Genomic DNA, 13,803 nt, shown 5'->3' on the forward strand with positions numbered 1-13,803 from the left:
ATATTGCGATTAAAATTTTTCTTTTGGTTCTTAAAATGGTAAGTATATCACATAGTCAAAGAATAATTTGATTTATTGATTGTTTGAATTGTAAGCGATAATTAATTGTCCTAACAAAATTATGTATCTTTCTTTTGTCTTTATTAAAAAGTCATATTCCTTAATGATTAGTTTACCTAATTCATCTTAATGATTATCTGATTCCAAACCTAGATGACAGCCTAATTACTCTTGGATCTTCATATTAATAAGGGCTCCTTTTGTATCAAATTATTTATAATATTCCAATCATGCATCACTTGAAAGTATAATAATAATTATAGGACTTCTTTAAAATTATTCTTCGTACATTTATCTATGGAAGTAATTTATATTTTTATTTTTTAGCATAATAAATAATTTAACATACTTATTTATTTATTTTTTAGCTATAACAAACAAAAGTGATTTTAAAACAAGTATTTCGAGAATTGGAATTCCATTTGATTGTAGTGGTAAGCTTTGTACATACAGTTAACATTCTCAGAGTGAGAAAAAAAGAATGAAAGAGGAAAACACTAATTAATCTCTACTATAATCTATCACTAATATAATTGTTTCATCATAAGGAATTGTTCAATCGAGAAGTAACATGGAAAAATGCATCCTCGTTGCAGGGTATTGTGAGACCGCCCATTGAATGTTGAAATCCAAATTCTTCCTCAGCTTTCTGAAGCAATTCCTGGAACGAACTGTGATTCAGGTATGCAATTGGAACTACGTATCGCTGCTTTTTCTCTGTTTCTCCAACGTAAACTGCTAAATGTCCTTTTGGTACATCTGTTATTTGACTCCGAGCAACAGCAGAGTGTAGTTTGTGAAATTGCTTCAAACTGGAAATAATTGATGGTAAACGAATAATGCCCATCACTAGATCTTTGATTTTGAAGATAAGTTTTGGTATTTGATGTGAGAGGAATAATGCACTGAAGGTGTTTGATGATTTGACTGAGTTGTTCTAGTCTATATATTTATAGAGTCTGCTAGCAAATTGCAATATGTTGCGTGCCACGGCAGGTCAATTGGTTCCATGTGGGAGAGTCCCTACTTCACATGCTTCATATTCTTACTTGATATAAGTAGTGCGGTATGGGTTGTTATAGTTCCAATGCGTGTTGCATCGTAAATAGGTCTTCTTTTATAATGGAAAAAATAAAAGATACGTATAAAATTTTATTGTACGGAGCGCGTGTAAGGTTCTGGAACTTGCCGAAAAGACTAGTAGAGGTATCTAATGAGTTGGATCAATGAATGAGTTACTATAATTCAACATGACCAAAACCTTTGTATAGTGATAGCCAATGTAATTAAACTAAAAAAAAATACTAGTTTTAAACTTAGATGGATGGAGCGGATTAGATTTTGCCACCTCTTTTAAGTTTTGGCCAAACTAATTAGTTAGGACTTTGAACTAATTAGTTGCCAATTATAGGGAGAACAGTGGTCCTTTTGGAGCATAAATACAATTACTTGGAGAGTTTGTTCTACTCTACCATCCACTCATTTTTATCTATTCCTGAATTTTGGTGATGACGGATGGCCATAAGATGGTTATATCTATACCACTATTCTCCCATTGTTTCCACTTTAGGCATGTATATGTTTATCCATATATATATATATAATCTTTGTCCAATAATAATTGTACACTATACTATTTTGAAATGTCTAATAATATTTGTGCATTTTTAGTTTTACATTTAATTCTTAATTTACCCTTATTATTAGTTATACTCATTTTTCTATTATATTTTTCAAAACCTTGCATTTATTCTATTTAGGATTTCTTAAGAAGCTAGTAAGTTAATACTCCCTCTGTTCCTTTTTATTTGTTCACTTTTGAATTGACACACCTATTAAGAAAATAATTAATGATGTAGTGAGTTTATCATTTTATTCCTATGAATTATGAAGTGGATGAAAAATTCTATATTTTTCAAAGTAATTAGTTATTTAATTGTGAGTATAAAAGGTAAAAAAAATTGTTCTTTCTTGATTTGTCAAAATGGACAAGTAATTAGGGATAACTATAAAAGAAAAAGTGGACGAGTAATTAGGGACGGAGATATTAGTTAGACTAGTATTATTGAAAAGAGAGAGTATTATTTGTGCCAAAAATAAAAAATAAATTTGTTATCACTATATGTGCACTTTGACCATGCTGCCTTCTTGTGATCTTGTCGTTGGTGATTGGTGAATTAAGTTTAAAGAGTCCTTAGAGGTACATGTCTAAAGATAATGTTTAGTGCAAATTCCAACGTCTAAATTCATTGGCTTACAACCCTTTTTTTTTTTCATGGAAGTAACTGCCCACATTCATGTGATTTGGTAAGCCATTATTTCCACTTGTGCTAATAATTATCGGTGTTGAATTCTTTAATTTGGTAGTCAACTAGTTGCAAGTGGCAACTTGCATGAAGATAGTATTTCTACGAGTAGTAATTTTTACTTCGTTATTTTAAATGATAAAATGTATCAAGTATTTAAATTTTTACTCAAGTAGGATACGTGAAAAAATATATTTTGATAATGTTGTGAGATTCCAATTCAAAATTTCTATATACTTTTATATCATGTTAAATCGTCTAATAATATTTACAAGTATATGAAATAGTGTTTGAATCCAATGCACTACATGAAATCCCAAACAAGGTTCATTGGCGCTACAAACAATGTCTTTTTCATACTCGAAGCTTGAACCTGAAATCTCTGGTTAATTAAAACAATCTTATCATTACACCACAATCCAAGTTGTACTAAGTATTCCTTCTTGACAATGATAATGAAACGGGAGTGGTTGCTAGTTGAACTCACTGGCTGCTCTAAGATTTCAATTTATTGAGGTTTAAGGTTCGAGGACAATGAAGAATGTTAAAAAAAATAAAAAATTGATTGTATATTTGCTTTTCCAATCCTCTGAACAATATTCACCAGAGGAAAACTTTGAAGATATTCAATTTACAGCTCTTGCATGACAAGAGGAAAAACAAATCAAATCAAAATAAAAGAAAGAACACTTGTTCGTATCATGAACAAGTGTTCAATCGAGAAGTGACATGAAAAAATGCGTCCTCATTGCAAGGTATTGTGAGACCGCCCATTGAATGTTGATATCCAAACTCTTCCTCTGCTTTCTGAAGCAATTCCTGGAACGAAGTTTGATTTAAGTATGCTATTGGAACAACGTATCGTTTCTTCTTCTTCTCTGTTTCTCCTACGTAAACCGCAAAATGTCCTTTCGGTACATCATTTGAAATTTGATTCCTCATAAGAACAGAGTGTAGTTTGTGAAATTGCTTCACACTTGAAATAATTGATGGCAAACGAATAATACCCATCACTAGATCTTCTAATTATGACTGAAAACTGGTACTTGTGAAGAATAACTTAAGGTGTTTAATGATTTGACTGACTTGTTATGGTTCTCTGAAGTTTGTAAACTTAAGGTTAATATTTATAGTGATGTGCTTCCAGGTCAGTTGTCCTTGTGGACTATATAATTTATGGCATGTGAAAAAGGGCCTACTTCACATGGTGAGTATTTTATTTAACATTCACAATTTCCAATTGATGAGCAATATAGTATTCTTTCCAAGTATAGCATAGTGATGAGGGTGGCCATAAAGTGGTAATATATATACCACTATTCTCCCATTGTTTCCACTTTGGACTAATACAAAATGCATATTTATCAACATTATTTTTTTCTACCAAATTGTAACTCCCATGCTGCCTTATTGTTGTTGAGGTTCTCCACGAAAGTGCAAGTCCTTACAAGTACAAGTAGTTCCTGAAGTCACTACGTATATATTTCTGTTTTCCATAGTTGTGAAGCCATTATTTAATTGTCTAATATCTTCACAATTTGTGTCAGCTTATGGCACAATAAAGAATTCTACTCTTCTGCTCAATTATTGTTGTTGTTGAAGTTTCTAATTAAGTTTCCAACCGGTGGCAACTTGCATGGAAATAACCACCAAAAAATTGTAGCGTTAAGTACTCCTTCATCCTTAACCAAGAGGTCTCGGGTTCGAATCCTCCTGAGTACAGAGTCACCTTTATTAGGGAGCGCTTTACCTAATGTGGGTCTTTCTGGTGCGAATCGAAATTTAATCGAACTCTAATATGAATACCGAACACCAAGGTGAAAAACCCAAAAAAGAAAACTTGATAGCTTTACTCCACATTACAAATGATGAAGCGCGTAATAATCAAATTTCAAAAGTATAAATTGTCAGAGAGAGCAAAAACTATCCTTCATGTGTTGGGTTGATCTTCCTTTTACTTTAATGTTATTTTATTTTTTATCATGGTGTAATACAATAAATCATGACATGTATCCGTACTTTATATCTTTTCTGAAATTTCAATTGATAAAGAACATGTTTTTAAAATTATTCTTTGTTCAGTGGTGTAAATAAAATTTTTTTATAACGATGTTATTATTTAAAGGTATCACCATTTAAAGTACAAGGACAACAGGAGAACCAATAAAACTTTTGCTTTTAAGCCTCCAAAAATTTGAGGCCTCATAAATATGGATAAATATTTTAGAATAGGTAATCTCTCCGTTGATATTGGGAGAGAGAAGACCTACATAATAGATCTTATTAATGTAGCTTGCAACAAAAGGAAATGAAAAGGACGAAAAGATAATTTCTATGTGAACAAAAACAAATTTCAGTATTATTAAGTTTGAACAAACCACCAAATGATTTAATTTATTAAGTAAGGACTAAACACTTAATAAAATAAATTGCTTAGATTGACCAATATCCACTACCTGTCTGTATATTCATTTTGTACATTCCGCGTATATTGGATTTTTAAATTTACAAACACACATTAGTTACTACGAAGAAGTTGCCAAAAGGAAAAGAAATCATTAGGCACATTTATGATTTTATGATAAGCCATTATTGTGTGTGTCTGCAGATTGACGATGGCTCATAAATTTGTTAGACTCTATCCGCGTTTTTAAAGATTCTTAGATGGATTTTTGGTATAATCAAAAAGAGATATAATAGTATAAGATTAGAAACACATAAAGGTAAAATTGAATTTTGTGGCAAATAAGATGAGTAATGCCAAAATAAGATTACGCATGTGAACTAAAGGTGCATTGATGCATATAAAAAAGAAGCAGAAGCGGAGGGAATATTTGTGTCCGTTTGGATCGACTTATTTTAGATATTTTTAAGCTAAAATAGATTTTAAACAGATTTGTAATGTTTGAATAAAGTTAAAAAATGCTTATAAGTACTTATTTTAAAGTCATAATAACAAAAATAAGCCAAAAATTATAAGCCATAAGTCAAAAATTACTCCAAATAGACCCTTATACTAAATGATACTTTCTTTGTTTTATGATAAAGAGGTATTTTTAGCTTGAACACATTTCTTAAGTAAATTACTTCTCCACATTACTAAGATAAGTGTTTCAAATTTTGTTGTTAATTCACAAAACAAAGATAAAGAGTTTAAAAAAATTTCATTTTACCTCTACAATTAATTCTTTGAAAGTATAATTAAGAGGGTGTTTGGATTGTCCTAAAAGTTAATCAAATCTAATTTTAAGTCAATTTTTAACTTTTAAAAGAATTTAACAAATATGAAAATAAATTATTACAAATAAAAAATAACTTAAAAATAAATTTAAAACTAAAAATAGGTCTCTCCTATTTTATTTTTTTTGCTTAAAAGTTTATTTTAATTTGTTTATTTATTTTTACTTTAAAAGCTAATACTGTTTTTTTTAAGTTAATCCAAACAAGCTCCAGTAAATTTCAAAGAAAACTCATCTGCCATTAATATTGGTAGTGGTGTATAAGGCACACAACTAGAGTGCAGTGCTAAAAAGTTTAAAGGGTACATTAATAATAAATATTCTTCTCTGATTTTGATTAGTAATATGAGATGGATTTTTTTACTCTTCTCTGATTTTGATTAGTAATATGAGATGGATTAGTAATATGAGATGGATCTTTTTACTAATTCATTCTTAGTCAACTAACTACAGTAAAAAAACGTAACTCCTCGATGATTCTTGATTACATAAAATTTCATTTACTTAAACAAGAGATTAATCAAAACAAAAAAATTTAATGCCTTTTTAATTATATGAAACTCTACTTATTTAAAACACAATAAATAAATGAAAATTCACTTATTTTAAAATAGGGTGGAGAAACTAAAAGTATTATTTATTACCTTATTTGTTTTTTGTTTATGTTAAAATTTCAAAATTTAAACTTTTATATTTTAACGGTGACCTCAAACACAAAAACATAAAATTTATATATTTGAAACATATAAAGAACTAAGTCCTAGAAATCACAATAATTAACATTTTATAAAGAAATTCACATAGAAAATTTGGTACCCTCGAAAATTCAACTGTATAGGCAAATTGAGTTGTTAGTAAAAAACAAAGTTACATTTTTTTTCGAAGAGAATGAAAAATTGTAAAAAAAATAATAAAATGATTGTATTCCAATCCAGTGAACATTAATTGCACAAAAATTTACAGCTCTTGCATTGCAAGAGGAAAAAATGAAATGAAAGAGAAAATCAGTAATTAAGTTCTAATATATAGTCGGTTAATTAATACTGATTCTTCATAAGGAATTGTTCAATCGAGAAGTGACATGGAAAAATGCGTCTTCATTGCAGGGTATCGTGAGACCACCCATTGAATGTTGAAATCCAAATTCTTCCTCTGATATCTGAAGCAATTCCTGGAACAAACTGTGATTCAGGTATGCAATTGGAACTATGTATCTCTTCTTCTCTGTTTCTCCTACGTAAACTGCAAAGTGTCCTTTTGGTACATCTGATATTTGCTTCTTACTTAAAACAGAGTGCAGTTTGTGGTACTGCTTCACACTTGAAATAATTGGTGGTAAACGAATAATACCCATCACTAGATCTTGTTATTAAAGGCTTGTTAATGAATTGAGAAAGATAATGCAGTTAAACTGTTTGATGATTTGTCTGACTATATATTTATAATAGCTACTGGAAGATGATGTTGCGTTCCACCGCAGCTCAGCCTGTCCTTGTGTACAATTGGTATCATGTGAAATGGGTCCAACTTCACATGTTTGCTTCATCATCAACAAATAAAATACTCCTACCCAATTCCCAGACAATTATTGAATTCCTTCCAAAATCTGATGAAACAGCCAAATTGTGAATTTAAGTTCCTTCCCCACACGACTTTGACCTGACTACGACTACTTGAGGTCTCAGGTTCAAAACTTATGTTTTATATTTGATGGACAAAGTTACTTGATATTATTATTGGTGGGAAATGACATATATGTCATGGAGTTATTTTTAAAGCTGACTCGAACACCACGATCATATAAAAAAATAAAATGTATATTGTTTGGCTCAAAAAGATAAAAGTAATGAGAGCTAATTAATCAAATTGAGTCTGCCATTTATATCCACTTGATTATCTTTTCCTTGAATCTTGGTGGTATCTATCTACTATGTATACCACCATTCACCCATTGTTTCTACTATGCAATCTTATTCTTTTCGGGTATCAAATTGCAACTCCCATACTGTATTGAAGTACGTTACAAGTTAAAACTATATATAAGTATCTTCTACTTCTGCAAAAAGTTATGAAGTCATTACTCATTAATGATGTAAAGATAACTTTAGCCTTCCTATCTTCTGCGGAAATAAAGGCATGCCCACATATATGTGTTTTGGTCTATAATTTTCATAAATACACAACAAATTTTGTATTTTTGGGGTTGAATATTCAAACTTAATTATGCATATGTATATGTTCCAACTAGTGGCTATTGCCTACTTGCATGAAAATAGCATTTTTTCTATGAGTAGTAGTTTTTACTAACTCTGAACTCTATGTGTTTGGACCTTCAACAAACAACCCAATCCCATCCTAAAAGTGAATCGGGAATACAATGACTCTATCCTTCGGAAAAAGTCCTCATCTTCTGAAAGCGAAGAAGCCATCAATGATTTAACAAATTAAATAGAATAAATTGCTTAAAATGACCAAACCTGCTACCTCTACGTATATTCTTTTGTACGTAATTTAATTCTCCGCGGATGTATGATATTGAATTTATGGAAGACATTATTAATTCATTAACGAGCTTCTAAGATGAAGTTACCGGATCAAGAAAATGAATTAATTCTTGTTGCGCATTTACAAAAGATCTTTATTTCTATAATAAGAGATATGAAAACGTCATTTCTTTTTATCAAACTGGTAAAGAGATTTAATGGGATAATCCACAAGTAACCCTTAGCCTATGCCGGAAATCTCAAAGACGAACTTATATTATACTAAGGTCCTATTATCCCTCAACTTATTTTATTAATAATTTTCTACCCCTTTTCGTCCTACGTGACACTATCTTGTAGGCCCGACGCTGATTGATTTTTTTTTCAAGCTAGTGCCACGTCGATCGAAAATGGATAGAAAATTACTTGTAAAATAAGTTCAAGGATAATAGGATCTATATATAGTATAAGTGTGTCTCTAAAATTTCGGACATAAGTTGAGAAAGTACTTGTGCATTTTCCCAGATTTCATTTACTACTATTCCTCTCTTGATTATATGAAATTAAAGTAAAAAATCGAGAACATTTTGATTAAGAAAGACAAGGATTTTGTCTTAACTAACTACTCCTAATAATTATATGGCAGGATTTATATATAGATTCAGATGATAAAAGATGAAATGACTAGAACTATATTTCGATAAAAGATCAAATGATTAGATTTCCTTATTATTAATTCTGCTAAAACAGAAGAAGGAATAATTAAAGAAATTTCTTTGACATACTATTCCAAGTAGTCGACCCAGATATCAGATGATTAAAAAAAATGAAATTCCATGTCAACATAATTAATTAGCTTGACTAACTAAACTCATAGTAATAAATTAAAAATTCTGACAGGAAGTTGTTGAAGGAGGCGTAGTTATATTAACCAAACACACCCAAAAAAAAAGTATTTATTTGTATCAAATGTCACGTAAATTGAGACGGAATTATATGATTAATTCGTAAAAAATTAAGCAACACTACACTTAAAACTGTTTGCATAGGCAAGTAAAATATATTTTGAAGACAATGAGAAAGTGTAAAAAGATTGATTGTGTATTTTTCTTTTGCATTTCTCTCAATTATTAATATACGAATGTAACTTTCGTAGAACTAGTACATGAAGTTCTTTTTTGTTGCTTGAATATTAGATATTTAAATAAAAGGAGATTTTACAACTATAACATACATCTAAATTTCAAAATATTATAACGGTGACTTACAACTAATGAAAATGAAAAGAAAAGGAAAAAACACTGAGTGTGAACAAAAACATTTCTGTACTATAAGTTTGATCTAACAACCCAATGATTTGATTAAGGAACGACTAATAAATTGCTTATATTGACCAAAATTACACTACCTGTACGTATATTCTTTTGTACATAAATTTAATTCTCCGCGTATATACCACTTAGAAATTTATGAAACACATTAATTATTCTGTATTGAGCTATAAGCCTACAACTACGAAGTTGCCTGATCAAGGAAATGAAAAAGAAAAAGCAATTAAGATTTTATCATAAGAATTCAAAATAAATTGGAAGTACATCACATGATACCAATATCACAGAATTTGTGATCCAGATAATAAAAGATCAAATGATTGGGGAACCATTTTCTATTTAACTACAATCAGAGCGACTTTTTCTTAGTATAGTTATTAAAGAATTTCTTAATATTGTGGACCGGAGACAGGCGTTTTGACATTTAATTAATTCAGATATATGCGGGCAGGTTTCACTTTAGAGGTAAAAGTAACACTTTCTATCAAAGACGAGTTTAATATTTCGAGTTCAAATTCAAAACCTCTTATTTGAGTGTAGACGACTTTACATATGCGAACAAATGTGGAGGAATAATAAAATTTGTTGAGAGTTGGCATTACTTACTATTGGAATTAATTATACTTATGGGATATGTAGGTTTGCTTAATCTAATTAACATTGTTACAAGTTTAAATTTACAAGTCTTCGACTCTACACCAATCACTGTTGATGCTGTTCAATAATTAGATTTAATTTCCTTAATATTAATTCTGCGAGAAGAAAAGAAGGATTCTAAGAATTTTCTTGATAACTAATACAACATTTATACATAAATGCTTTGACATCATTTTCATTTTTTTTTAAAAAATAATACGTGTACCCTTTAATTTGACTTCATTTCATATTTATGCCCTTTAATTTTGGATATGCATAAGTAGACATTTAAACTTTATAAACTTGAACAAATAATGAGTCCTACGTGACACAATACACATAGAACAAACAATGACATGTAAGACATGTGTGTCTATTTGTTCAACTTTATACAAGTTTAAGTGTCTACTTATGCACACCCAAAATTGAAGGACGTAAATGTGATTTGAAGCCAACTTAAAATGTATATTTAAAATGCCTATAAAAATGATTGAAATTCCATGTAAACATAATCAACATCAATAATTATACTTTTGAATAAATTAGAAGAATTTCCTAATTTCACATGTTGGAAGAAAAATAAATAAATTTCTTCACAAGTAGTTTAAGTATTTTGATTCTGAAAGCATATAATAAAAAGAATTACACTATCAACTAAGAGTACAATATTACTTCCACTTTTCTTTTTAATCTTGTCGGTTCCATAATTAAAATGATTTCTATAGAAATGTTTAAAATTTATTGTATATCATAAATTTTAAAAATCTTCTCTTTTTCTTAAAACTTGTATCAATCAAATGCAATAATAACAGAAAAGAAAAAAAATCAAATGCAATAATAACAGAAAAGAAAAAAACTTGTATCAATCAAATGCAATAATAAGAAAACTAACATATTATCCGTAGAATTTCACAAAATTTAACCTGTATAATTAATTAGTGTTGCATGAATTGAGACGAAAGAGCGGAAGGAATGACTGATTGTTAAATTCTACTGATTTAAGAAAATTAGCAACATTATTCTTAAACAGTTTAGTCACTCCTGACTCAACAGTATTAAAAAAATGTATGCCCTCAAATTTAAGGAGTCTCATTTATTATAATAATAGGTTATAAGTTATTGTTTTTAATAAATATTGAATATTATTTGTAGAAAAAATAAATATTTTATTAAAATAATAGATTATTAAAAAATATTTGATATATTTAAAATATTATATTTCATAAAAAATAATTAAAAATAAAATAATTATATTATCAGATGAAAACTAAATGAAAATTGTATAAAAAGTATTAACCATTTAAATTCAAAGCTCGTTTAATTTTTTCTTTAGGCCACTAATACATTGAGTCGCCCTACTAAGACAATGAAAAATTGTAACTAAGAATGAGTGTATGCTTTGCAATTCTGTTATCATTTATGAGTGAGTGATGAAAAGGCAATTCACATAAATTTACAGCTCTTGCAAAAGTAGCATTGCAAGATGAAAAAATAATGAAAGAAAAACACTAAGATCTAATATGATCTGTTCCTAATTACTAATATAATGCTGCTGTATCTTAATTGCTTCTTCATGAGGAATTGTTCAATCGAGAAGTGACATGGAAAAATGCCTCCTCATTGCAGGGAATTGTGAGACCACCCATTGAATGTTGAAACCCAAATTCTTCCTCTGCTTTCTGAAGCAATTCCTGGAAAGAACTGTGATTCAGGTATGCAATTGGAACTACGTATCTTTTCTTCTCTGTTTCTCCAACGTAAACTGCTAAATGTCCTTTTGGTACATCTGATATTTGATTCCGAGTTACAACAGAGTGTAGTTTGTGAAATTGCCTCAAACTAGAAATAATTGATGGTAAACGAATAATACCCATCACTAGATCTTGATTTTGAAGATAAGTTTTGGTATTAGAACTTGTTGAGAGGAATAATGCACTGAAGGTGTTTGATGATTTGACTGAATTGTTCTAGTCTATATTTATAGGGTTTGCCCACCTGTCTCATGTGATAATGGCCCTACTTCACATGCCTCATCAACAAATTAAAATGTTTCCCTTTGAATAACTAAGTCTACAAGTTGTTACATTGTGGTTTGCTTGCACAATTACCATTTATATCCATCCAATCATTTGATGGACAATCTCACCAAAAGTAAGTCACTAGTTTTTACTAAGAAAACAAGTTAGATTTTGCTAGACGTCGTCGCACCGGGCTTGTCTAGAGTCGATTATTGCATAGGAATAGAGGTTTTTACGCTGTGCGCATCCAATGAATAGTAACTGCGAATTTCCCTTGTTATTAAAAAAAAAAAAAGTGGAAACAATTACTTTGAAAGTTTCTAATCTTCTATGAATCCACTTGACTTGATTATTATCTAGTCCTGAATTTTGGATGGCCATAAACTGTCTGGTTTCCACTTTTCTCCCATTGTTTCCACTTTGGACATGTATATATTAAAAAATATATTGTTTGTGTCAAAATATGAAACGAACCAACAAACAAATAATTATATATGTTGCTCTATAATTCTTTACTAGTATCCAATTGCAACTCCCATACTGCCTTCTTGTCCTTGGGGTTGTGCAAAAAGTTGTGAAGTCATTTATCATCTAAGCATATTTTTTGGTGCAAATTCCTTTGCGGAAATAACTGCATGCCCACCTCTATCTGTCTTGCTCTTGATTTTTCAAAAATATGACAGCACAACAAATTCTGCGTTTTTTCAACTTAATTACATATATGTTCCCAAACTAATGGCTACTTGCATGGAAGTAAACGAGTGGTAGCTTTACCATTTGGTGATCACCATGCATTTCAATATTGTGAATTGTATGATACTCTTCTTACTTAAAAACTTTAAGTCGTTAGAGAGATGTTTACCTTATAACAAAATCCTTATTGTGTGGGTTCGATTCTTTTTCTTAATGAGCCAACCACGTTTCTTTTTTATAATGATTTTGATGTCACGTGTCCAAAATATCTACGTATTTGAATTTATTGAAGTGTGAGATCATCTCATTTGAAAGATTGACGTACTAGAGATTTAATGATAGGTTCCACATTATAGTCATATTACGAGCTTTTGTACTCTCTAGAAAGAATCACATGTTTATCACTAAACTATAACCGCTACAATCCAACTGTTACATACAAATGTAACTTTTGTAGAACTAGGACGTGATTTTTTATTAGCTATTCAATTAAAAGGAGATATTACAACTATAACATACATCTAAATTTCAAAATATTAGAACGGTGACTTACAACTAATGAAAATGGAAAAAAGAAAGAAGGGAAAAAGCACTAAGTGTGAACAAAAACATTTTGGTACTATAAGTTTGATCTAACAACCCAATGATTTTACCAAGTAACGACTAACAAATATACATTATAAATTATAATACCTGTACTTATGTACTTAATTTAACTCTCCGCGTATATATATCATTTTGAAATTTATGGAACAAATTAATTATTCTGTATTGAGCTACAAGCCTATAACTACGAAGTTGCCGGGTCAAGGAAATGAAAAAGAATTTGCGCATTTATGATTTTATCATAAGATTTTAAAATAAATTGGAAGTACATCACATGTTACCAATATCACAGAATTTGTGATCAAGATCCAGATAATAAAAGATCAAATGATTGGAACTAATTTTTTATATTACTACAATCAGCTTGACTTTTTCTTAATAGAATCATTAATAAAGAATCATTAGATGTATTATTTTCTGTCAAAGTCGAA

General features: G+C 29.6%; 2 protein-coding genes and 2 long non-coding RNA genes across 4 annotated transcripts; 2 read left to right on the plus strand and 2 right to left on the minus strand.

Moving 5' to 3' along the window:
- Positions 1-461: 461 nt before the first annotated feature.
- Positions 462-1,403, minus strand: LOC107026710 (auxin-responsive protein SAUR21-like). The gene has a single exon (XM_015227787.2). It carries the CDS (start codon positions 905-907, stop codon positions 602-604), a length of 306 nt encoding a protein of 101 aa, XP_015083273.1. The 5' UTR covers positions 908-1,403; the 3' UTR covers positions 462-601.
- A 1,200-nt stretch (positions 1,404-2,603) lies between these two features.
- On the minus strand, positions 2,604-3,507 carry LOC107026701 (auxin-responsive protein SAUR15-like). Its single transcript, XM_015227775.2, has one exon. It carries the CDS (start codon positions 3,375-3,377, stop codon positions 3,066-3,068), a length of 312 nt encoding a protein of 103 aa, XP_015083261.1. The 5' UTR covers positions 3,378-3,507; the 3' UTR covers positions 2,604-3,065.
- A 3,167-nt stretch (positions 3,508-6,674) lies between these two features.
- Positions 6,675-7,359, plus strand: LOC114078664. The gene is made up of 2 exons (XR_003580357.1): positions 6,675-6,797; positions 6,899-7,359. It is a non-coding gene; the product is annotated as an uncharacterized LOC114078664 (long non-coding RNA).
- A 4,033-nt stretch (positions 7,360-11,392) lies between these two features.
- On the plus strand, positions 11,393-13,080 carry LOC114078665. Its single transcript, XR_003580358.1, has 2 exons — positions 11,393-11,478; positions 11,682-13,080. It is a non-coding gene; the product is annotated as an uncharacterized LOC114078665 (long non-coding RNA).
- Positions 13,081-13,803: the final 723 nt, after the last annotated feature.

Source organism: Solanum pennellii, chromosome 1 (genome assembly GCF_001406875.1).
Source record: "Solanum pennellii chromosome 1, SPENNV200".
NCBI lineage: Eukaryota > Viridiplantae > Streptophyta > Magnoliopsida > Solanales > Solanaceae > Solanum > Solanum pennellii.

Coding starts and splice junctions, on each gene's coding strand:
- LOC107026701 (XM_015227775.2), bottom strand. CDS start 3,377: ATGGGTATTATTCGTTTGCCATCAATTATTTCAAGTGTGAAGCAATTT.
- LOC107026710 (XM_015227787.2), bottom strand. CDS start 907: ATGGGCATTATTCGTTTACCATCAATTATTTCCAGTTTGAAGCAATTT.